The 25,000-nt window shown below is 40.9% G+C and overlaps 1 protein-coding gene across 1 annotated transcript; it reads right to left on the reverse strand.

Moving 5' to 3' along the window:
* Positions 1–2,227: 2,227 nt before the first annotated feature.
* On the reverse strand, positions 2,228–24,764 carry LOC131695736 (serine/threonine-protein kinase Genghis Khan). The gene is made up of 18 exons (XM_058984250.1): positions 24,339–24,764; positions 24,088–24,192; positions 21,508–23,423; positions 21,135–21,449; positions 20,940–21,046; positions 6,839–6,948; positions 6,360–6,665; positions 5,895–6,290; positions 5,734–5,829; positions 3,998–4,700; positions 3,841–3,939; positions 3,661–3,771; positions 3,420–3,605; positions 3,185–3,278; positions 2,978–3,125; positions 2,848–2,917; positions 2,656–2,783; positions 2,228–2,592 (listed from the first exon to the last, which is right to left on the reverse strand). The coding sequence occupies exons 1-18, from the start codon at positions 24,762–24,764 to the stop codon at positions 2,479–2,481; spliced, it is 5,430 nt and encodes a 1,809-aa protein (XP_058840233.1). The 3' UTR covers positions 2,228–2,478.
* Between the last annotated feature and the right edge of the window lie 236 nt (positions 24,765–25,000).

Here is a 25,000-nt window from a genome sequence, read left to right on the forward strand (position 1 = left end):
GTAAGGGGTAAACCCAGCCACCCCGAAGCAAGGCAAAAGAGCGAGTGTATAGGCGTATATGTGGACTGCCTCATGCCAAGATGGGAGAGACGTAGCGTAGTATGTTGGGACTTAGCCATAAGCTTATATTTGACAAGTGGTATATGAAGCCAATTACCGTTTGATTTAACAGTGTTCCGAAAAAAGTCAAAATTGTTGCCGTTCTAGTGTACGCGCCCATTCTTTTTACTGAACATAAGGCAGGGTATTTAATGAAATGTTGTTTTTATTTTGAAAAATCGTACATTTAATTTGCGATGCTAATATAAGTATTGAAATTTTGTACCGAAATCCAAATAGAAATTGAAACGCAGTCAAATCTTCCGGAGGTAGTCTAATATCCTATTACCATAGACCTCACCAATGGGTCTACATCGACTTACTGCTCGGGATTCATTGTGATAACTACTACGGCGACTAGATGTGTCAGCATTTTTTCGTTTTAGTACTTGTATAATGTTAATATATTTTGCTGTGGTAATTTTACAATTAATATAATTTTATAAAACACTAGACTTCCGGTATATGCTATCATATATACTGCTAACTTAGTTTTAGTGTATGCTTTCCAAGTTGTTTGTCAGTTATTCATTTCGCCGTTTTACTGAGTCATATGTCACGCACTACATAAATTAATTTTGTTTTTAACAATATTCATTGTTTGTTTATTGTAGTTTGCCTGGATGATCGAATATAACTAAAACAACTTATCAAATTATGCGCCTAGAAATAAATACGCGTGTTAAGTTGAACTCGATTGGTATATTTGCATGTTTCGAAAACATATGTTTCTGTAAGTGTTGGTCAAATAAGTTATTTATGAAATGAAAATTTGATTGAACTGACTTATGAGCTTAACCATGCGTTGTTTTTTACAATAATGGTAAACGTGTTTTACAACAGAGACTTAATGTGGTAAATTTCTGGTAATTTACATGCGTCTAGTTTGCAGTTAGCCTTTTAGAGTTTTTTCCTATGCACTGATGCTTACTACGTTGTATATAATATTAACAAGTACAGAAAATCTGCACCGAAAATACTAAATATTGTCTTCAGTTTTATCTTCATTTTCGACGATTTCTCGACGACGACCGTGCGTTTCTCCTTTTTGTTCAGGAGTAAGAATAACCTGCTTAAGTTTTAAAGATTCTTAATTCAATAGCTTTGTGTGTCCGTGTGTGAAGGTAGCAGTTAATTTGATTTTTTTCCTTGTTAAGTTATTGACTTGTCGTTCATGTTGTGGCGGTTTCGTTCGCGTCATTCAAATTTAAACTTGATTCTGAGTAGTGTGTGCTTATGTATTATGCTTGAGTGAAAATGTGTTTACAATATACCAAATTAAATGGGATAACATTCGATAGCAAAAACTGCTCCGCATAACATGGGGGAAAGTTAGATCAAATTTCGTCGGTTAACAGATAAAGTTCTAATAGACAAGTAAAACTTCGCAGTTTCTACTACAGATTTTTGCTGTTAAGCAAGGTTATAGAGGGTTATTGTTAACAAGATAAAAAAGCCAAAGCCTCGGACTACAATTCCTTTGCGAAAGTTTACCATCTGGTTGCACAGACTTCGCAATCGATTATCGGCGCACCGGACAATTGCAGGGCTAGTGCTACGATCCTTCCGACAGGATCCTATCTTGTACACAAGATACGAACAATATAAAAACCGTGATCAAGACATGCTAGTTTTCAGTGTGATTGTTGTCCATGAACTCGTTGTTATAGGTTTGTTTAGTTGATAATGCTGATTTATAGTCTGGTTAAAATTTAGAAGTGTCTAGCAATGTACTTACTTCTATTCTACTAGTGAAATATTAAAATGATCCTACCAAAAAGGTACTAGATCCACTAACCGATTTGGTACTGCGATACACTCTGACCTACTCGCATATTGCACATCGATCCTTTATGTCTATAATGAATAGTGTACTTGTTGATGATGAATGACAGTATAGGTTTCTGTTCGTAGTGGAAGTGTAAACGATTATTGCAGATAAGGACGAGGGACAGATTCACACGAGATTGTGTCCATTCAGAATAACACAACCAGTTTAGTAATAGTACGGTCCAAAAGAGTGTTTCAATTGGGATTATTAGATTAGAGAGATCAAATTAACTGTGCGAAGCTTATGTTTGCACTAAAAACCAACTTGTGTGTTTTGTAAAAAAAAGGTTAAAATAAATAAGGTACAATAAAAATGCGAATTTATTAGATGCATCGAGTATTCTGGGACTTGCCTTTGATTTTGTAACCGGCATTAATACAAACGTTGCTTTTGTAAAAGAGAACGTAAACATATCACTAAACACAGTAATATTTGAAACTGTGTTAAACGAAACTACCAAAGAATGAAGACCAATCATTCCTTGTTCCAAATATCAGAAGAAACGAATCGACCTCATTGCTCACCTCGAATGAGCACTACTCTTACCACTAAGAGTCATAGCTAGAACTCAACCGGTCGTTGGTTGGTGAGGGTGGCGTAGAAACCGAACTAGAATTATTGCTGGCAACACTCTGGCGCGATTCTGACTGCATATCAGCAACCTTACGAAAAGGAAAAATCTGTTATTGTTGTTATCTGAACCGAATCATTTAAACAAAACTTACTTTGAGTACATCCTGTAGTGATGACATACTACCTAGCGGGCTAGGAGATCGCGGTAACGAAGGTGGCTGATCGCGAGGCCTTGCCGGGGCCGTCCGCTTAGCGCCTGGGAAAGAATTATTCGAACCTTCTTTGAATGGATGGAAATGGTCATTGTTTCAGTATACATATGGGGCGCAAATGAGAATACTTACCATTGTGAGGATGTATCATCGGTCGTGGAGGAGCTCGTGGAGGTGGTGGTGCGTGACGCATTGTTGAAATCTGAAAGAATGGAGACAAGCTTAAGCTGATTGCCAGGTGTCGCGGAAACATAACATTTACCCGATGTTGATTTGATTGGTCTGCCGTTTCGATCGTGGTAGGAAGGTCGAGTAGACGCTGTTTCTGGATTCCATCACCAGGGCCCATATGAGATATGTGGTTGAAATTTGTCGGCGCGGAAATCAGTTTCGAACGACGGTCTGTGCTTCTAAAGAAGAAAATTTTACGTGAACATATCTAACTTAGGATAGAATGAATGATACGTACGTTCTTATAGTACGGTTGCCTTCATTGCGTAGCGAAAACCGTTTTGATTTGAGCCGACCTTCTCGATCGCATGGCGCTAGACTGAGAAGTTCCCCTGGAAGCAAAAGTAGATCTTTTTGTAGCAACCATTCGTCTAGGTTCTCAATCTTATATTAATACAAGCGTCAGTGACTTAACTTAGTTAAAAACAATCACGCCTCATCGTTTATTCATATTCTATAGGGATGTTACTTACTCGTATGCATGTTGGCCAAATAAATGACGTGCGCCGTATCGTTTAACGTTGTCAGCGAAAGACTGCCATTGTTCATAAGCGGGCGGGATCGTTTGAGCCCGATAGACTGTACCCATTCGGCGGTCTGCGCATTGAAAATGTCAAGATGCGTCTCCGAGTACACTAGCAAATGGCCATCACAATAAGCTGTAAATAATGGAAAATAATGACACAGAACCGGATAGTTTTTCTCCACACTTACTAATATGGGTAGGTACGGCTGGGTACATGATTTCCCGATCCCGAGACTTGCGCCCTTGGAGATCGACGTAGATGGCTAATGTTTGGAATACTAGTAAATATTCTCCGTGGGCTAGAAAAATAAATAGTATGCGTCAATTCTAACTATAACTTGACATGTACATGACAAATTTATTTTTACCATTGGATCCTTGCCCCGACTGTAGTTCGATCACACGCCAAGCATCGACTCCAGAATACGCCAGGAAGTTATTCAACTGATTCTCCGGGTGGACTAAAGCTACAAATATTAACACAATAGAAACAAGCCATTGCTTTACGCTATCCCAGTAACTTACGCATCGCTTGAGCCTCGCCTTGGAGACAGTACGCCGTAAAACCACTCTGATGACCCACCGCAAGCCGCAAATCGGAAAGTACCTGCAAACTCTGTACTGGATATGCTACCGTGAATTCGCACATTTTGTGATGCCGACTACGATTTCTGTTCACAACATAAACCACAATCTGCGAGGTGTTCTGGCGTTTCAGGGCAATCACAATGCAATACACTGGCTGCGGACCTCGCTCTATAATGCCGGTACAGGCAGTGATACAATTCTTCGATTCAGCAACCTTTATCCACTCCACATCAGTTGCTTCCAGTGCTCGGATCGGTAGTAAACGCAGATGTCGCTGTTTTCCACACAAAATAACCAAAAGCTGCTCCTCAGCAATGTACCACAGCTGGTACACCTTTTTGCTTTCGCCTATCCGCGCGATCTCACTGCGGTCCAAATCCAAACAGAACAAACCGTCTTCCGTTCCCAGCAGAATTCGATCCGGGTCGATGATCAGTGCACTCAGTGCACTCCGGATTGCCGATAGGGAACTGTCCAAAACCTCCTTCACACGGAATATAGCCGTGTTCGGTAAATTGTTTCGTTTCAGTATTCGATGAAGCTCGCTCAACGCTACCACCCATTTTGCCTTTTCCGATTCGGTATCCGCTAGCATTAGGGTTTGTAGCGAAACACCACCGTCCAAAAGGGAAGTTGTTATCTGAAAAAGGGGAGGATCAAATGAGCCTAGATACAATGTCCTCGAGGTTTGAGATTCCAGCTCAATGCAAACAATGACATTGGACCAAACAGTTACAATTTCTCGTCAAATCACAACCCATCAGAAGATAGTTGAAATTCTGATCCTAGCCGTTCTAAAGTTGTGAGAGTGCATTGACTGGCGTAATACGCATAATTGTCCCATGTTCTATGGGATTCCCTATATACATGGGGCAATTATGCATATAACAGCAGTTCAGTACACTGTCCATACAAATATAAACTGTGCAGAGAAATAGCCTTTGGACACTACGCGAGCTATTAACGCGATTTACAGGTTGATAATACTATCTATGAAATTAATGAAATTATTGTTCATTTGTATCAGTTTAAGATATGCTTGTATGTTTAGAGTTAGAGCTACCAAAGAAGAGTTTTAATAATGTACATGAAAAATAATCAACCCAAACATTTTAACCATTTTCCAATGGCCGACAATACTAGGGACATTGCATGCTTCGTAAAATCAGTTTAATTGTATTAGAATGTCATCGTCGGCTATAAAGCGTAAAACTCGAACTGAAGTTCCTCGGGCTAAAAATCGTCTGAAAAGTTTTCCAAAAAAAAATCAGCAAGAACAAATCTCCAGTATAAAAACGAGACGAAAAGCGATTTTCCAACATTAAAACCCGCACGGTCGAATGTACATTATAAAAATCGGATCCGCATGCACGAAAGTCCGTATAACACAACACTCAACATTAGAATTCGACTGTCACAGTCTGCTTCAATCTACTGAAGATACCGGTCATGGAAAACTGGCAAAGCAAATATATACAGAGAATCAACCACTTAAGGTACATGTGAGCTACAGTAAAAAAATAATCAAAGGAGCGTTATTCTCGTTCCTTCACTAATAATCTCCAGTACCTCTCATTCGACAATGATGGAATGTATATAGAATGTAACTAATTGAAAGGGGAAGGTTTTAGAATATATTTGAACCAATGCCGCCAAACGGACGAGGTACATACCCTAAATATACAAGGAACGTCTTTTTTAGCTGCATGAATAACATCACTTTCACGAACTCCGGAAACTCCAAATTCTGGATCTCGCATATCTAATACCTGAAAATGAGAGAACACAATCTTTATTCCTCAACTATCTACGAGAATGCTAGACTGTCGTCTACCTGAGTAACATGAACACTTGGTAACGCACTGCGATCGGCGGTGATATCGTACAGAAACAGCTTAAAATCACAAACAACAACAAACTGTCGCACCCAGCCACGCTTGACCGTTCCCAACTTGGGTACCTTAACGTAACCCTCGTACGCCGTTCCGATTCCCCGGGTCGGGTCAATGCCCAGCGGTCGTTTGGTTTGATCGGATGGAACGGGGCACTGCGTGGGTACCTTCTGGCAGCAGATCATGTGGCAGGCGAAACCGCACAATTCGCACACCACTCCCTGCCGGGTAAGACCAACCATTAGCGAGGTGCAATGGTTGCATTTGGTAGGACTAGAGAACGTTCGCACCAGGAACTGATGCACCTTTTGTTTAGGCATCATCACGCTGTGCATGCTCTGAAAAAAAAAGTTCAGTTAATGTAAACGAGTAGATGTTGAAACCGGAAATTATCAAATGAAACATACCAGCGAATGATCGCTAAGGTTACTCTTCGAGCTGGACAGTGAATGACCTCGATTGTCTTCGACATCGCCTTCTTCGCTTTCCATCGAATAGTTGGAGTGATGCATTTGGTGAATCTGCTGCTGGTTGCTGTAGGTGTGCGACTGTTGTTGTTGCTGCTGTTGCAAGTGCTGCTGCTGCGCCTGTTGATGCTGTAGTTGCTGGTGAAGCGAGGATAAACTCTGATTATGTTGGTTCATTGGGGTATTGGTAAGGTTGTTCGACGATGAACTAGTTGAGGTTACGTGCTGGCTATTCTGCTGGGACGGCTATTACAAAGATATTGGATCAGAATTATGCGTAATTTTTGACTATCGCATCAAAAGGAACTCCAATTGTAAATATGTATAGGGTATGTGTTCGACGACCAATGACGTGTAGTTCCTTTGAATGCGATAGTCAGTATGTTGAGTTTGGATATAAACATTAGCTGATAAATTACCATATTCACTGCTAGTGTTGAGTTGGTGTGCGTTGTAGAGCTGGAGCCACCGCCAGATTCCTTCAGGAAGTGATCCAGATAGGACATTTGTGATGATGGTCTTTCCAAAACTGTAAATCGCCGATAGTTTCGTTTCCGTTGCGATCGATGTTTACATTATCAATGTTTAGTGTGTGATAATTAACGATATTAGATCGGTGTTATTCCACAACAGAGGATGAAGCATGATTTTTTGTTTGGTTTTTAATCTCATCCAATTAGAGTCACCACCGGGTTGTGGGTCAGACCCAAAGTGGTGTGATTGATTTGATTAGATACAGCGGCATCACAACACACGTTATTTGAGTATGGTTTTAATGTTGTCGTTTATTGTTTTTTTATTTTATTTTCGTTTGTTTAACAAAATTGGCATATCACAACAAGTAGGGCGCAGCGCAGATTATGTTTGCAGGTTTGTTTGTTTTGGTTTTTTTGGTATGATTACGAGAAAACAGAAAGAGAGAAAACGCATATGTTAGCAAGATGTGTGAATAATTTTATACAACAAAAATTTCAATTCAGAACTAAACTTGGTTGTGATAACATGTTTTAGCAGAAGGAACAACAATGTAAGATGATGGCCGATGTGTATTGAGACAAGATCGAATATGGTATGTTGATTGAAGCATCAGCATTATTTGCCAATGCGGTTAGCAGAGCCAAGTGTATTGTGTAAATCTAATTGGTGTGAGTCAGCGTCTTGTTGAACTAGTACATTCCATGGCTTTCGATGCAAAGTTTGACAAGGTAGGAATCGTGCACGAATAAGCATCAATTCAAACTGTAAATACAGCAATTCGAAGCTTCGGAAAAACCACGATTGACAGTAAAGCTTGTTATCGACCAGAACAACAGGAGAGAGAGATTTTACTGCAAGATACTATTAAATATTAATAATAACCAAAAACGTAAAAACGCATAAAGATAATGGATATTGTGCGAATCGAGAAGGTAAGTAAAAATGGTTGCACCACTCTTCTTGAAGACACACGTTCGAAAAAGCAATTCGTCGTAATTTATTTACGTAGTGACCAAATCATGACATGAAAGTCTACATCTTTAGCACGTGTACTTATAGCGGAAATGACCAGTTATTGGAAAGAAGGACCTCAACTATCAACAACACCGACCTTAAATCTCGAAAGCACATCTAGAAGCGCTCGAGCGACGTAGCGTGCTATGAAATCGATCCAGTTCTGATAGACGGTCGACACCTCTCTGGTACCATCGATTTCAGGGTTTTCAGGAATACCGAACGACGGTGTTATTCACATACAGATCTTCTACCCGTAGACTTCACCGGAATCGCCGGACCGACCTCGACACCCTACCGGGCAGCACTACGCTCCACATGGAGCCGTGTGGTATCCGGCGGCTGAAATCTCTCGCAGTATTGTAGCAAAGAATTGACCCACTGGGTTTCTGTTTCCATGCCGTAAGAGGCGACTAACAACAGCTGTGGCTGTGGTCCACTAAGAGGTTGATAACAGTCTATTATCTTTCCTCAAACAAAACCAGCCTAGAGGCCGTGTGGTATCCCGCGGGTTGAAGTATTTGTCCACAAGTCAAGATATTTCTCCATGCCGAGGACTGAATGGCTAGCAGGACTAAAATATGCCAGTCGCGCACGGAGTGTCGTGGGCCTTACCCTTGCTGTGTTAAGCGAATCTCTGACACAGTGGACGTTTTCTGTTTCTTCGCAAATCGTGGGATTCAAATGATGTTCATGTCCCTAATACCCATTTCGGGGTTCGCTATACTGCCGTGATACGCATAACAGTCCTACCTGCATAGGAAACCCATAGCAAATGGGACTGTTATGCAGATCACGGCAGTATAGGCGATTATAATCCAACGTGTTTGGTATCTTCTAGATTTTTTTTCGATTATAGAGGTTTAGCGTTAGGGACATACGCCTTTTTTCTGGTTAGAAAAATCTCTTTAGAAAAATCTCTAACTCTGTGTGCAGGGTTGGGAGTCGAACTCAAACAAGCTGCGTACAAAGTAAGCGATTTATCAACTACGCTCTGCCCACTCCCTTTCTAGTAGCTGTATAACACGTGCTGATGATGAAATGTGTAAAGCTGTGATTGAGTATGGTTAGAGTAGACCATATTAATCTCCAGCGTACACGTACAGCAGCTATGAATATATCCAGCCTTGTGCAGGAAGGAAAAGCTTCCATAGATTTGGTTCAAAAACATGACAAATCCACGTGAAATGCCTTGTTCTTGTAGACTTGCGAATAGTGCTATTTACGCATTTCATATATCCGACCTCACAACTTGCAATATTTGTGCTGTCACGGTCACTATGAGCGATGATAATATAAACAATAAATGCGTCTATTATTTGGCATATTTGCCGCATAATGAACCAGTACCTTCTGATGATTTCAAAAGGGTTGTAGCAGAAATAAGTTTCCTTTCACACTCGGCGTCCCCCACATAATTTGGGGCGGCTCAGATAATAATATGAGAGGCACCGAATTCATGGAATACTTAAGTAGTACAAATCTACACATACTTAAAGAAGGAAATCGCCAAACAATTGCAGAGTTGTCAGAGAAGAGGTGTTAGATGAAACTCTCTGCTCTGATGGTATTAGCTCGAACCGTCGTTATCTGATCATAAGTACATCGTCTTCGATCATTTAAGGCTCAAGTTACCTCAAGGCTTGGTAGCGGGTATCTTTCGACGATTGAATCTTAAAGTGATTTGGATGAGGTTGTAAATAAAACAAGCTCACTCATAGTAGCCGCATACCAGGTGGTTTACCCGCTTCGAGTTATGCATGCTTCTAGAGAAACACCTTGGCAAAATACCGAACTTGTTCAACTCTAAAAGTTGCGTAGAAGCCCTTGGAATCGCAAACGTAGGGACTGGTCGGAGGCATTCGAGTTGGCTCGCAAAGCATACAGAAATGCCCTTCGATTTACTGAACGAAGTGGTTGCAAATGCCTCTGCACAAATGTTTCAGGTTAGGAACTGCTAATAGTGAATACTCGTGTGATGAAGATGTAGTATTCAACTGTCTTTTTGACACACATTTTCCAGGCTGTACGCAGCCATCACTGACGACTCCTCCTGAATTCTTTTCAGATAGTTGTTTTCTTGGGTATTTACTCGTAGAATTGTGCAAACCGAATCGATCAAATGGGCAATCGGAAGTGTCTGCGGATGTTCTCCAGGTGGTGTGATGTCACCACTTCTATGGAATTTTGTTGCCAATGGGTTGTTGAGGAAACTGAATAAGCTTGGGTTTATGACATATGGTTTCGCCAATGATTACCACATAATGATCACCGGTATTTGCATTAAGACACTTTTTAATTTGATGTCACAAGCCTTATGCGTTGTTGACCAATGTTGTCTTCATGTTGGACTATCAGTTAATCCAAATAAAACATCAATGGTGCTTTCCACGCAACGAAAGATTACAACCCGAGCTCGTCCGTTGCAGTTCTTTGAATCTGAAATTATTGTCGTAGATCAAGTTAAGTACGTTGGGATTTTTCTTGACTCAAAACTTAATTGGACAGCTCACATCGATTTCTGAATTAACAATGTTTGCATGGCCTTCGGCCAATGTATATGACCTATAGACAAATCTTGGGGATCCAAACCCAAATACATTCAGTGGATTTACACAACAATTGTTAGACCAATACGGGAATACAGATGGCTTGTTTGGTGGCAGAAGGGAGAGGAGAAGTCATGGTAATCCAATCAAAGTTAAACCATCTTCAGGGGATGGTCTTGATGGCGATGATTGGTGCGATCTCGACAACACCTACTGGTGCTTTAGAGGCACTCTTGAACATAAAACCATTATGTGTTTCTGAAACAAAAAGCACTTTTTTGTGCATATCGTCTCAAGGTCACTGGGCTCTGGAACAGTAACCTAATAGATCGTGCAACTAGCCACACAAGACTGTGGCCCCAAATGGTTACTTGGGATGAGTGGTCGCTTGCTACCAGTGATCCACTCACATGCAGTTTTCCTTTTAAAATGTTCAATAAGAGAGATTCAATATGTCCTGATCCCTACTTTATGCGGTGAAATATCTGCAAGAGGTTCAATTACTATGATGTAATACCATTTTCAGAATAAAATTAAAATTTCACCTCAAAAGACTATATTCTACATGCGGAATTTAACAACAGCGACAGACATGAATGCCGATTTTGGTTGTTATCATATTTATTTCACATTCGACTGCAAAAGACTGGTTTCAATATCCTTTGAATACTTGACAGGTCAGGTTTCTGCGATGTTTGTCCAAATTTAACAAACATTGACTTGGTTTGGCTACCTGTTCATTTTACCCACAGTTCCCTTACATGGGGAATGCTAGTCGCCACTGATTCCCAGGGCGCTGGTGAACCGGAAACTCGGAACCGGTCGACTCGGAACCGCTGAACAGACCTCAGCACCAACTGGCTGGCCCGTTGAGTAGACTAGGTTCAAGGCTTGGAACTAGATCGAGAAGATCGGGACAGAGGTGGGAACTAAATGGCTCACGGAAACAAACATCGGAACAGGGATAAATGTTCCGCGGAGAGTATACAGTAGGGTAGATTCACCGCTGATTGGACAACGAAGCAGACACCGGTACCGAGAGAAACTCCGCTGCCAGGTATCATTCAGTCGGAGTAAAGGTTGTCCCACATCAAATTGCATCACGGAAAAAACGCTGCGCCAATCACATTTTCTTTAGAAAATTTGAGCATAAGTATTTTAGAGTGTATTGTTTACACTGTATATTTATCGCTGTCAGTTTTTCGTAAATTAAAAAAAATTGTGTCACCCAAAGAGCAACGTCGCGAATTGATTTTGGGCAAGAACCTGGAAAATCCTCAATTCTCAGAACATCAGAACATCGAAAAACAACTCAGAATCGTGCAGTCAACGGTGAGTTGTGTGATTAAACGTCAATACCAAACTCTAAGCATCGGTCAGAAGGAGAAGTGCGGTCAGAAAGTATGTACTATTGGTGATAAGGATCACAAGTGTGTAGTGAAAGCGTTTGAGCGGAATCCCAATGTTCCGTCAGGGATGTGGCTAAAAAGTTGAATCTGTCCAAGTTTTTCGATCAGAGAGCCAAGTACCGGAAGGGACTGCATACGTACAAAGTACAGAAGACTGCAAATGGTGACAAACGGCAAAATACGGTGGGAGAGTCACGGGCCTGGAAACTGTACACCCAGATGCTGACGAAGCCTCATTGTCTCTTCTTGGATTATGAGACTTACGTCAAGGCGCACTTCCGGCAACTTCCGGGACTACTTGAGATTGATGTTCCATAGGAAGTAAAGAAGCAAAAACTTTCAAAGTTTGCAAATACATGCATGATTTAGCAAGCGATCTGCTCATGTGGCAAACGGAGTGTGCCGATCGTGACTACCGGGACTGTAAACGGGGAGATCTACCTCAAGTAGTACCTACAGAAGCGTCTGTTGAAACAACACCAGAACCCTACGATGTTCTGGCCGGATCTAGCTTTGTGCCACTATTCAAATGTTGTCATGGAGTGGTACGAAGCCAAAGGGGTACATTTCGTACACAAGGAAATGAACCCCCCTCCTCTCTCAACGCACCGAAACTAAGGCCCATCGAAAAATACTGTGCAATTTTGCAACAGGCAGTACGGAAACATCCCAAGGAGCTCAAATCTGAGGAAGATGTGAAGAAAAATCCGTACAGCAGAATACAAAATACAAAATCGATGCTAAATGGCGGGGGTCCTTGTAACGAAAAAGGTTGATACCCGCTGTTCTATGCGGCCATCCGTCGCTGATACAGCACTCCAACTCTTAACTCCTCGCAGTGCCGACTTGAGTGCAAACAATCTTAGCATGCGAGGGGATCTTCGGTCGTATGCATACAGGAAACAGGGAAATATTACCACCTGGACCCTGACTGTAGGTAGTCCTATTACAAGCCGCAGTAAGAACGAAAAGTAGAATCGTACGAAAACAATCGGCTGCGATGCAAACAGACTAACGATGGGAAGCTCGAAACATGGTTTTGAGGGTCCCTACACTTTAGCGTAAGCACTCGTGTATTGTCCGATATAGTGAAATTCTGCATTCTCTGAATTGTAGTATTATAAATTGTGCATCCACCACGTGACAGTAATGTCCTGGGAATACCTTTAGAATAACAGAAAGGGGTTATGTGTCTTATCTGTAAGAGTTATAAGACTCCTTAATACCGCATATGATGTATTACACCAAGAGAACGTATATGGTGACTGGTAAAGAGACAATAAATATCGTATTAGATCCGAAGTGGATATGGATGGGATGCAGTATTAAGTTGTCAATGAGATCTTGAAAATTTATCGGGACATGTGATAATGATACTGACAAGGTAAAACTGCGACCTGAAACTGCGAATATGCGAAATCATATAATAGTTTCACTTATATAAGAATATAACAGCCTATAGGACTGTTATGCGTATTACGACATTACAGGGGCGTACAAAACTGATACGGCCATTAGACATGGATGTTGATGGATGGAGATTATCTCGAATTGTATCAAGTATACCAATATGCTGACGAAAGGTTTATAGAAGACAGTAAACTACAGCGGACAGCGCATGTAGCACGAATGCTGAAGTAATCATGTTCTATAGAAAAACTGGAATGGGACGTCAATTTCAGCGATTTATCAACACAGTTTTAAATAAAGACTTCAGCTGTATTTTTGTTCCCGCATACGAGCGAAATCAGTTTTTTGCGATGAATTCAGCATGCTTAAACAGTTTATGACCCCTGAAAATCGTTCTCGAAACTGATCGGACAGGAACGATAGACAGTGGACAAGCAATGTTTGATCAAATGAAAGAAAAACAGGATTTTTGTACCCTTGCAAGCGGCGTACAGCCATGGACCGAGTTAACTAGGATGATGTTTTAATTCAGCAAATGAGAACACGGGTATATGCTAAACGGTGTGAGTCTGTTTGAGCGCATGTATGAGAACTTTCGATCCTATGATCACTTGGCACGATTTTGGTTACAAAATAGCATTATTGTTAGGCACACTAAGCTAACATTTTTGTAGTGAATATTTTGTGTTTAGTGTGTTACATATATTACGAATGCTACATAATAAATAAAACCATCGGTAATTTACTAACATTTGCACTATATTTTTTTCTTAAAAAACAGTAACAATTTCGATCTCTGCCTACCGTCAACGAAATCTAGTTACACCGACTTGGCTACACAGAGCAAAAGCTAAACTTTCAAATAAATACAAAACGTAACAGTTTTCAACCTTTTTATGTATATTACTGAAAATATCACTGAACCTTGCTCTCACTTCATTTTTACTGTTAACTTGATCATGACGATTGATGTTACATACTTACAAAACCCAAATCATAGATATGCTAATTGATACAGGACAATTTTTGTTGCCTTCGACGGTTAGTCGGTGTGATAATGCTAAATTTGATTGATTTCAGTAACCTTTTAGAACTATCCCACTCGCTATTCAGATCCTAGAGGGCTTCGAGCAGCGTCTATTTTCGATTACTTCTATTCATATTGAAGAAAAAACGTTGGTTTTGTGTTTATACTTCATAAAACTAATTTGATTTACAAGTTGTCCAGAAAATTCAGCAATGGATAATTGACTAGAGAGTAAAGCTATACTTAGACATATCTAACTGAAACTTGACGTTGTCGTGGGGCGATCTAGTTCACACGTTTAGGAAATAATTTTAGATTCCAATCATGTGTAAACCGTAAAAATACACAAATAAATTGGCTGCACTGTTAAATGCGATTGTTGACTTATTATCACTGAGATGCAAAATCATACACGCGGTATCTAGTAACTGTTCGCTAGTTTCGCTGATATCGTTTCTTTCTTCTGCGCTTTTTATTGCTACTTCTTCGACGACCTTTTGCAATTATTGACGACTGTTCGGTCTGTACATGTTGGACTAGATTAGTGTTGATTGGTACGCAAGGAACCGCTGCATTCGAGATAGTATTCTTTGGTGGTAATGTCGGTGCTAACTGTTCGTATACTGACAACTGCTGTTGGTGATCGAGGTGACTGGTGGTATGTATATATTGCGCCAAAATCTCACGTATTTTAGAGCATGCGATGGAGGCAGTACTGCCTGACCGTAGATCGCATGATGGGGTGGTAGGTGGTGTCAGTTCGATGCCTACCGCTGGTGTTGATGGCGTCGGTGCATGAAGCGATTGTTCGTTTGCCAGGCATGCAGCGGAAGCAATGAGTATTGTTGGCACCTTCGTTTCGGTGGTGGCGGATGATAAGCTGTGATGGCGACGACGGTTGCTACCCATTTGCATCGCCGCGATCAGAGTCGAGTGAGAGTCGATTATTTTTCTGTTATTTCTACTACAACACTGTTTGAGTTTATGATTGTTACATAGATCTGGAAAAAGAACAATCGTAGAATCGCTGTAGACGTGCGTATCAAACACTGCATGGTCGGGATTGTTCGGCGGCATTGCAGTACTAGATTAATTTGATTAGCTAGGTAGCACTTAGCACGGTTGGCGCGAGGTATATGAGTTCTATTCCGTTTTCAGTTTATGCACTACGTTACGTTAGGCGATGCTGATGCAAAAGCGGTGAAAAAGCGAACGGTGTATGGGGAATAGGAAGTTCTGATGGAGTAGTATGGTTAATTTAGCCAACATTTTATTCTAGTTTATTCCAGTAATGAACGGTTTTCATTATACTGTGTACATTCCACAGAATATAGCTAACACATTGTTATGAGGACGTCAAAAGTGCTGCTACTATTGATCACTTCATTGCGGGATTAGCATCAGACAGCGATTTGCGATTATTAACAGTTGTTTGGGAAATTTGTATGAATGTTTCTTGGTGGTGGTATACTGCCGTTATAAGCATATTTGTCCCATGTTCCTTGGGATTCCCTATAAACATGGGACAATTATGCGTAGAATGGCAGTATAATGCTTGAAAGTTAAACTGTAGACGAGATATAAAAGTATGGGAACTATCTCACCATAATCAGCATGATTACAGAACTTAAATAAACGAATTAATGAAATAGTAATAAATTTAAAAAAGAAATGAGCTCGATCACTGAAAGAATTTGAGGGCGGCACGGAAATTCAGTTGCGACTTGCGAAACCAGCAGAAGAAATCAATCTCAATGATTCTAAGCTTCCGATCAGGAACTGCATATTTTGAATTATCCTTTCAGTTGTCTTTTAATTGAAAACGATTATAGGGTGCTGCACTCGAAGTGTAATCAACTTCAACGTAACCAACGTAACGTAACGCCTCACTGACATTAGCTGTCTATAAATTGGCTGAATGGCAGTTCGAAGTATTGTTTACAAACGTACAAAAGCATTTTGCCAAAAGTGAACGCAAAAAAGTGAATATAAAAGAAATAGTGTGATTGCTTTATATTTAGCTAGAAAATCGTAACCAGCAATTGTTCGTGAGCTCAAACACCTTAATGTTAATAATGTTTTTGTTTATCGCACCATAGCTCGTTATAACAATATTGGTAGCATCGCAAACCGGAGGTGGGCATCAAAAGACTGCAACGTCACGTAAGATGGTTCTGTACTGAAGCAGCGACGAAGTGCCAATCAAACGTGTAACTCGTCAGGGTAACAATTTAACACTGGGTGGAATTATGCCCATTTTTGAGTACTCTCTCCGTAGAGTGTATTTGTTTTTGCAACATGACTCACCGCTGTTCAACATGCTCGTTCATGTTTTTGATGAAAATTTCGTTTGTTTTTTCATTCAAGAACGTTTTTTGTTGACATAGATAGGTTAGATAGTTTTTGTTGCATATTTGGTAATAAATCATATAGCGACTAGTTAGGTCTAACGTCAGCAGCAGCGGACCGTAAGAAACGACCAGTAGTGAAGAGTTGTTGAAGAATACGCGGTAAAAGTATTTTATTTGATTGTTTACTTTTTGTTGTTTGTTTATATACAAAAATCCAAAATTCTTGTAGAGGTGCCTAGGCCGCCATGACAAGAAGGGTCCGCAGGGCAATCAGAACCCGAGTAGTGACCAAACCGCTACTAAAAATATCCGACTGCAGCATCCGATGCATATTGGAAAATGAGCTCACGGTCAAGCCTTACACGCTCCAAAAGATCCGTTATCTCACACCAAACCAACAACAAATTAGACATGAGAGAGCGAAGAAGTGGCTTGCTTGACTGAAAGCCCTCAAATTCCGAACATCGGGTTTTCTGACGATTTTTTCAATTGAGCAATTCGTAAACTCTCAAAGTGATAGGGTTTACTTGACCCACCATTTATATGAGAATTTTAGTCATCGGTTGGCCACCATGAGGCAGCACCCGCCACAAATAATGGTTTACGCCGCTGTAACTGCAGATGGGCGCTCTCCAATCGTTTTCATCGAGCCTAGCGTCAAAGAAAATGCGACATATTATCGGGAAAGTTTTCCGCACGCTGTTTTGAAGACGTGGGTAGACAAACTTTTCGGTCGCAGACCATGGTCGTTATAACAGGACTCGGCACCTTCTCACAAAGCGCGAATGATGCAAGAATGGTTGAAAACCAACGTTCCGAACTTCATTTCGATCACATAAAGACTCTCATATTAAGCTATTTTGGTAAACAAGCTCTGAACTAAAAAAATAGGCCAGCTTGAGACGCCGAAGAAAGCCATTGTCCGAGAGTGGGCCAAAATACTGGCAAGTCACATTCGGGTAGCTTGCGATTCGTGTTTGACCGTCGCAAGGTAAAAGGTGGTCATATCGAACCAAAGTTTATTGATTCTGAATTACTGATTAGTTTCACACATTTTATTCTTAGAAGTAAATAAAAATAATTCCAAACCGAAATTATGACCTTTTAAATTGGTTACACTTCGAGTGCCGGACCCTGTAATCACACAACATTATATAAGACAAAAGCATGCCCAATTGATAGATATGTTGTACTTATTCCAATAAGTGAAATTTTTTTCAACGGAATCCTGGTGAAGATATTTGCTATTATGTATCTACTATAACTCAGTGAATGCATTCTGATATTTTACAATTATGTGTGATTGGTCTTTTTGTGAAATGTCAATAACTAATCGTTCGGCTATATATACTTCTATTCCATAGCGGGTAACTAATATTATAGCCAATTTAAAAATATTACTCACACAGAACCCTGGATGCATTGGGAGAAAGGAAGGGGGGAGAGAAAACAAACTCAAAGAATATTAGAGATCTAGATAAATTGAGAAAGTCGATAAGAAATAATTCCATAAAATAGATATCACAAAATAGCAATATAAACCAAACAAATTGACACTAGTTTGAACAAAAAGCAAATAACAGACCCACAAGTCAAAACCATAAAATGAAATAGAACACAAAATCAAAGACACTCAAACAAGCTTAAAGTAGTAATAATAAAAATAGAAACATTACGTATACGATTTGAATAGATAGATCAAGATTCCCCAGACACACGATGTAACACCAACCCAAACAGAAAAATTTCGTCTCATCGCTCGACTACGCTGCTCTTGCTGCTGCTGTTGCTGCTGATGCTGGTGCTGCTGCTGATCTTGCTGCGAAGGTTGAATTTGGATATCTTGGGCCTGATTGGTCGCAGTACTGATGCTGGCGCTAGCATTGCTAGTGTTAGTATCGATAGCTGTGGTAGTAGCAGACATAGCTTTGCAGTCAATGATAGTACAAGTGGTATTATTGGTCGATTGTATGATATTTGCACTGTTATCGTTCGTGAAAGAGATGCTGTTACTATTACTAGGGACCTTTGGCATCGGGTCGATAGCTGTCTGCGACTGGTTTCCTATTTCACCACTCCCGGCCGGTTCCTCTCCGGAGTTATCCATTGCACACACCGCAATTCTGATTTGGTTAGCATTCTCATCCACTCGAGGTACAGCGCTGCTACTAGACTGATTGTTATTTAACCGATCGAGATCATGCGAACATTCGTCCGGTTTTATCTCCAAAGCGATAGGCGAAAAATCGATTACTTTCATTGGGTCCTGCTCTTGCTGATGGTCCGTTGCCGTCAAATGGCACACGGAATCGGGTTTATCAGCAAACTCCTGCTCAACCATTTCTCTCATGTACTTACTCAGGACTTCCCGTTCAAAATCGGTCAAATCAGGTTCATCTTCTTGGGGATTTTCATTGATCGGTTCGGCTTCAGTCAGGAACTCCTTTAGTAAATTTTGCACCAAAGCATCATCTTCATCGGGATCTATTGGAGGTTCGTTCGTTGGGGTGTGGGTGTCGTCCAGGTCTAAAATTATTAGTGGTATTTCATTTTCGTCGTAGTGTATTTCATCCATACTCGGTTGCATCAGGTTTGAAATAGAGCACGCCTGGTCAGCGGCACTCGAGGTTGCCGATGCTGTGATGGTTGGTGAATCGGAAGTCTTCATTGCTGCGTTTGTATATGACACAACAAACACCATAACAATCAATACATATACAAAAAATTAATGGCAAGAATGAATGCTAAGCTTTTATGTTTTCAATCAGTTACTTCAACATGGGATTGGGTGCATCTCTCGATACTTTTAGTCGCAAGAAAAAAGGATGAAAACAGATTGGTTCCTACAACTATATCAATGCAAATCGTTTCCATCCATTTTTTTAAATTTCTATTATCTACAAAGCTGATATTTGACATTGATGTTAATATAAATGACATATAATTTATTTAATTTAATTGAATACATTATAATTATTAACAAACAAGGGTCACTTTGTTCTATCGATACAGTTTCATTCACATCTTAATGTGACTAGAATTATTTATCCCTACGGTGAGCTTTTGAACTGGCACATATGAGCACTAAGATGTTGCTCTAAACTAAGTCTACTCCTATTGTCGCCTGAAGGCCTGTTTTTGTTGGATTTTCGTAATGATAGCATCCAAAGTTAAATGGAAACAAACCGTGAGAAACAACGGAGCATGCAAAAAAAAACAAAACATCCGCTCAAAGTGTACTGCTTTCTAGCAATTGGTTTGGCTTTGCGACGCCGTCTCGCAGAAAGCGTAATTTCAATAAATGATTTAATTACCAACACGTAACGCCCGCGAGCGAGATTAGATCTGATTTGCGGCGTTATTAATTTATTAATTTTCATTCCGCGCCTTTCACCTTTATTTGTAGCTATCTGCCTGTACCCACCGTTTGTTTCTTTTACTTCTTTTAGCACATCGATCTGCTGCTTTTTCTATAATGCTTTCTATTTAACTTTGATATATAATTTGAGAAGAAAAACTTTACGGATCGATTGATGTTTCTAGAGTAAAAAAGCTCGAGCACACTCTTTACGTTCTGCTGTAAACGGAAAAGGAACCCAACACCCAAGAGATTTTGAATGAACAAAGTGCCGCTATACATCTCAAATGGCAAGGGGTGCATCGTTCTCGTGACACAGATTAAAGCTGAGTCATGTAAAGCTTCATTGTTGCATTCCTCGTTACACTTAAGAAAGAATAAGCTCTTGTTCAAAGGATCGCTTTTTGCTATCTGGGGCGAATAGGACAACGTGAGAAAATGGAAACACACAGAAAAAAAGCTGGACAAAGACACGAGGACAAAAAATAGACACATAAGACAAAACACCCCGTTCGCGATCATGTCATATGGAAAACCAATGAAAAACAAATAAACGGTTTCCCGTACAGTTTTAACACTGCACGCCCTTGCGTATTTTGAGAAATTGTATATCTCTGGACCACGCACTGCGTAAAGCATAATACCTAACGGAATGCAAACCTGCTAGTAGTATGGACGAAAGCACATGATAATTGAAAGGCGGAAAGCACTCTGTATTCCCTCAACCACAGTAAAAAAGTCTAATTAGTTGATCTGCTTTCTCACTCACTCCACAGAATATACAAATGGGAATCTGCTCATATAAATAATATCTACGCTTTAGTCGCGAGAGCAATTGAACGGATCTGCTCAGTAAAAATCGCTCAAAGGGTAAAAACATGATAACGGAATTTGATATAAAAGCAGACAGAATTTATATACTCACATCCTTCGTTTGATTCTAACCGCTGCTGTAGCTCTTTTATTTGGCTGTCTTTGCGTTTCAGCTCACTGCCGATCGATTCACAAATCTGACGCGTCTCTCGTAGATCCCTGCAGAAGACAGATTGTTTATTACAGATTATACATTCCTACATCTCACACTAGATGTGATTTACTACAGGAAAACAACCCGACTTACTTTTGAGCTGCTACCAGATCCGATCTGGTTCGTGTGAGTTCTTCCGAAATCAACGCCTTCGCTTGGATTTCATTCTGAAGCGAACTCTGCAAGTTGAGCAGTTCCATTTTGTCCAGCTTCTGAGAGCGCCGGTTGCGCCAGTTTTTATCGCTGGCATTATGGTTCAGCGAACCAGTGTGCTTCAGGAACTCCAGCTCTTCTGTCATCTTGGTGGCCAGCGCCTGCAGATAACCGCGAGCATCCTTCTCATCCGATACCCACTGAATGATCTCCGAAATTTGTCGTTCCCACTGACTGAAAGCTTGGCGTTTATTTCTGCAAATAGAAAACAAGAATTTCAAAACGGAACAGTCCCAATAACATCGTTTTATACCTCAATTCCTCATAATCGCTTTCCATTTGCAGTCTTTCGTTCTGCATACGACGGTTTTGTTCACTAAGTATCTCTAAATCGGAGATCATTTTGCGGTTATCATCCAGCAGGATCTTTTTCTCCCGGTCATGTCGTTTACGCAACTCCAGTATAGTTTCCTCCGAGTCCGTTAGCGATTCCAGGCGTGTCGAGTCCAATTTATCGCGAGCTTGCTGCAACTCAATTTGCAACATTTCACGATGATTTTCTGCCTCATTCAGCTGATCCCGGAGGGCCGAGATTTCCGTATTGTATCTCGATTGCTGCAGGTTTATCTTTTCACTATATTCCACTTCAAGTCGATCGATCTCCAGCCGGATAGAATCGGAGGATGAGATTCCCAGTGAAGTCGAAGAACCCAATTCAGAAGAACTCCTACTTCTAGCTTCAGCTTGCAGCTGTCGACAGTAGTCTTCGGATCGCTCTCTAAGCTGCCGCTCTCTGGTGAGTTCCGATAACAGATCTTGAAGCCTTGCTTCCAATTCCCGCTTGGTTTTATCCGTCTTCCGTAGTTCACTGCGCAGTGTGTCCACCTTCTGCATGGCAACCTCCACTTCCTCTTCTTTATCGCGAACCTGTCGAGATAATTTCTGTTTTTGCTGCCTTAAATCCGATAATTTGTCGGTAACTTCAGTGTATTCTGCCATCGCTAGTTTTCTCTGACCCAGAGCATCCTTCAGTTCCTTATCCTGTAGTTTCAGTCTTTCGATTGCATCCGCATGCTCCTTTTGCAGGTCATCCTTCTCCTGCCGCAGCTGTCGAATTATTTTTTCGTACTCCTTCAACTTAGCATCTAACTGGCCATCGACCGCATCCCCTGATACAGCATTCACACTACTTCGGACGGCAAATTCCTGTCGCTCGAAGCTTTTAATTTGACTTTCCAGCTCACAGTTCCGCTTCGTCAGTATGTTGATCTCATCCTGAAGTTTTCGGGTACTGTCTGGACTGAGACGTTTCTCCTCCGGACCATGCTTAAATAAACCATTCCCTTGCTGCTGACTACCGTCTAGCTTTAGTGGAGCTAATTGTTGCTGTAATTGACTATTGGTTAAATTGCTAATGGCACGTGACAGTTTCCCCACATCCGATAAGCTGCTCTCCTTGGTAAACGTGAACCCAATGAAAGGCAAATGATGCCCTGAGAAGGCCGGATTCGTTGTTGGAGGCACCGCGTCGGACAGTTTGATGTCCGTATCATCAACGTCGAAATTAGACGTATCGGTTGGACTAGAAACCTCAGGTATGTACGGCGCCTGGCCGTTCCGTATCGTATCCCAGTCGATTCCCTCAAACCATGGATGCGTCTTGAAATCATCGATCCCGTTCTGTCCCAGCCGGTACTCCGGTGCACAGATCAACCTTTTGATTAAATCCTTTGCATGCTCACTAACCTGATACTCTTCGTCATCGTTCGGAAAATCGAAACAATTTTTATGATTCATAATCTTTCCGTACGTTTCAACTAAACTTTCCGCATAAAACGGAGTCTCCCCAAACAACATCTCGTACATGCAAACCCCCAGTGACCACCAATCACACTCGGGCCCATACTTGCCCTGGCCGTCCTCCATCGCCCGTAGGATTTCGGGAGAAATGTAGTCCGGTGTCCCCACTGCTACATTCGATTGCACCGTGCCCTGGGGGCCGAGCTTCAAACAGGAACCAAAATCCGCTAGCCGAACGTGACCACTCGCATCCAGCACGATATTGTCCGGTTTGATATCGCGATGGACGTATTTCAGCTCGTGAATGCTGTTGATGGCGAGAACCATCTCGGCGATGTAGAACCGAGCCATGTCCTCTGGAAGACGGTCTTCGAATTTGCTCAGCAGAGTCAACAGATCGCCACCACAGTAGTAATCCATAACGAGATACTGCGCGGAAGATTGGATAAAATTGGAAAAGTTGTGAGATATTTTGCAACTATAAAACCACAGATAGCAGATGTTTAGGCTCATATTAAAAAACGTGTGTAAGCACCTATACCTGTCATAAGAGCGACTTAAACAAAATTCTTGAGCGTTTTTTCAAAACGTCATATCTGCAATGAGTTACTCGCTTTGTTTACTTTCTCTTCTGTTAATAATTCGGTCACTTTAACATTTATCCCTCAACTCTTTGCGTAATATGCTAGTTAAAACCACCGTCTTTCGATCTGTACTGTAAAATAAGTGAAAAGTGTTATAGTGACGCCGTAAAAATCGAAAGAGAAAGTAAACAAAGAGAGTAACTCATTGCAGATATGACGTTTTGAATTAAGAATTAGCAAACAACTGTCAAACTGCGTTTAGCGAACAGTTGAGTAGTTGGCAGTAGTGAGTCATTAATTTTCAACGTTTATCAATTTGAAATTTTAAACAGATTTTTAAATAAACTGTGTTCTAGCCTAAATGTTTGTTATCTGTAATAAAACTTTATTGTCACAAAAAGGAAACTTTCGTAGTCCCCTGGTACCTATCAGCAAAAAAGCATTAATCATTTTGCATATGTACATTGTACACACACATGTGACGTCTGACGTAATTCCCCTCCACTTACCAGGTTGATATCGTCCTGGAAAGCGTAGTGCAGGTTGGTAATCCATCTTCGATCACCAAACACCAGCACATCGCGTTCTTCACGAAAGCACGCTGTCTCGGCTCGCTGTAGGAAGTGATAAAAATAAATCGAAATCAAAGAAGAAACCGGCAAAAACATGGGTGATTAATACACCGCTTTTATCACACATGGCTCACACCCGTCGTCAAGTGGAGAATAAGGTTTCCGTTAAGATGCACCACGACATTTACCTTTAGCATTTCCCATTTGTTTAAAATCTTCATCGCGTAGATCTGACTAGTGTGATTCATCCGAACGACACATACCTCGCCGAATGCTCCGCGACCAATAACCTTGAGCACCTCGAAATCCTCTCGCGACAGCCGAAGCTGCTTGCAGCACTGCACCACCGATTTAATTAGCTCAATAAAATCAGAGACGGTTTTCTCTCGCCGCAGGGACGAATTGCAACACTCGTCGTACAGCACCAGCAAACAATCGAGCAGGGTTTCGATCGAGAGGAATTTCTCCGACGACAGGCCGGCACTGTTCAGGTTGTTGTTTGAGGTGACATTGTCGATGATGAGCGACTCGAGCTCGCGCAGTCGAGTGGATGCTGCAATCACTGAAAATACGAAAAAAGACAATTTGTAATTAAATTTACATTTTTTTTTCATTTTTTTCATGCATCGCAAAATTGAAATAGTTCAGAATAATTTTCTGCAATATTTTGATAAAAAAGAACACATTGTTTTCTAAGTAATTTTGGGCGTTTTCTTCGCATTTGTTTTCAACTCTGTTAAAAAAATGAAATGGTACCCACTAGAACACTGCTTAAGACATATTGCAGCGGACCGTGATTCTGATAATGATATTGCGTGTTCGGTTCAGATGTGCGGACGTAGTAACTACA

The sequence above is a fragment of the Topomyia yanbarensis genome, unplaced genomic scaffold (genome assembly GCF_030247195.1).
Source record: "Topomyia yanbarensis strain Yona2022 unplaced genomic scaffold, ASM3024719v1 HiC_scaffold_502, whole genome shotgun sequence".
Taxonomy (NCBI): domain Eukaryota; kingdom Metazoa; phylum Arthropoda; class Insecta; order Diptera; family Culicidae; genus Topomyia; species Topomyia yanbarensis.

Bases quoted from the DNA above. Each gene is read 5' to 3' on its own strand.
- LOC131695736 (XM_058984250.1), bottom strand. From the start codon at position 24,764: ATGAAAAAAAAATGTAAATTTAATTACAAATTGTCTTTTTTCGTATTT. The intron at 3,940-3,997 runs GTAAGTTACTGG...TAATATTTGTAG, and splicing joins AGGCGAGGCTCAAGCGATGC to CTTTAGTCCACCCGGAGAAT. The intron at 3,606-3,660 runs GTAAGTGTGGAG...CATTATTTACAG, and splicing joins AGCCGTACCTACCCATATTA to CTTATTGTGATGGCCATTTG.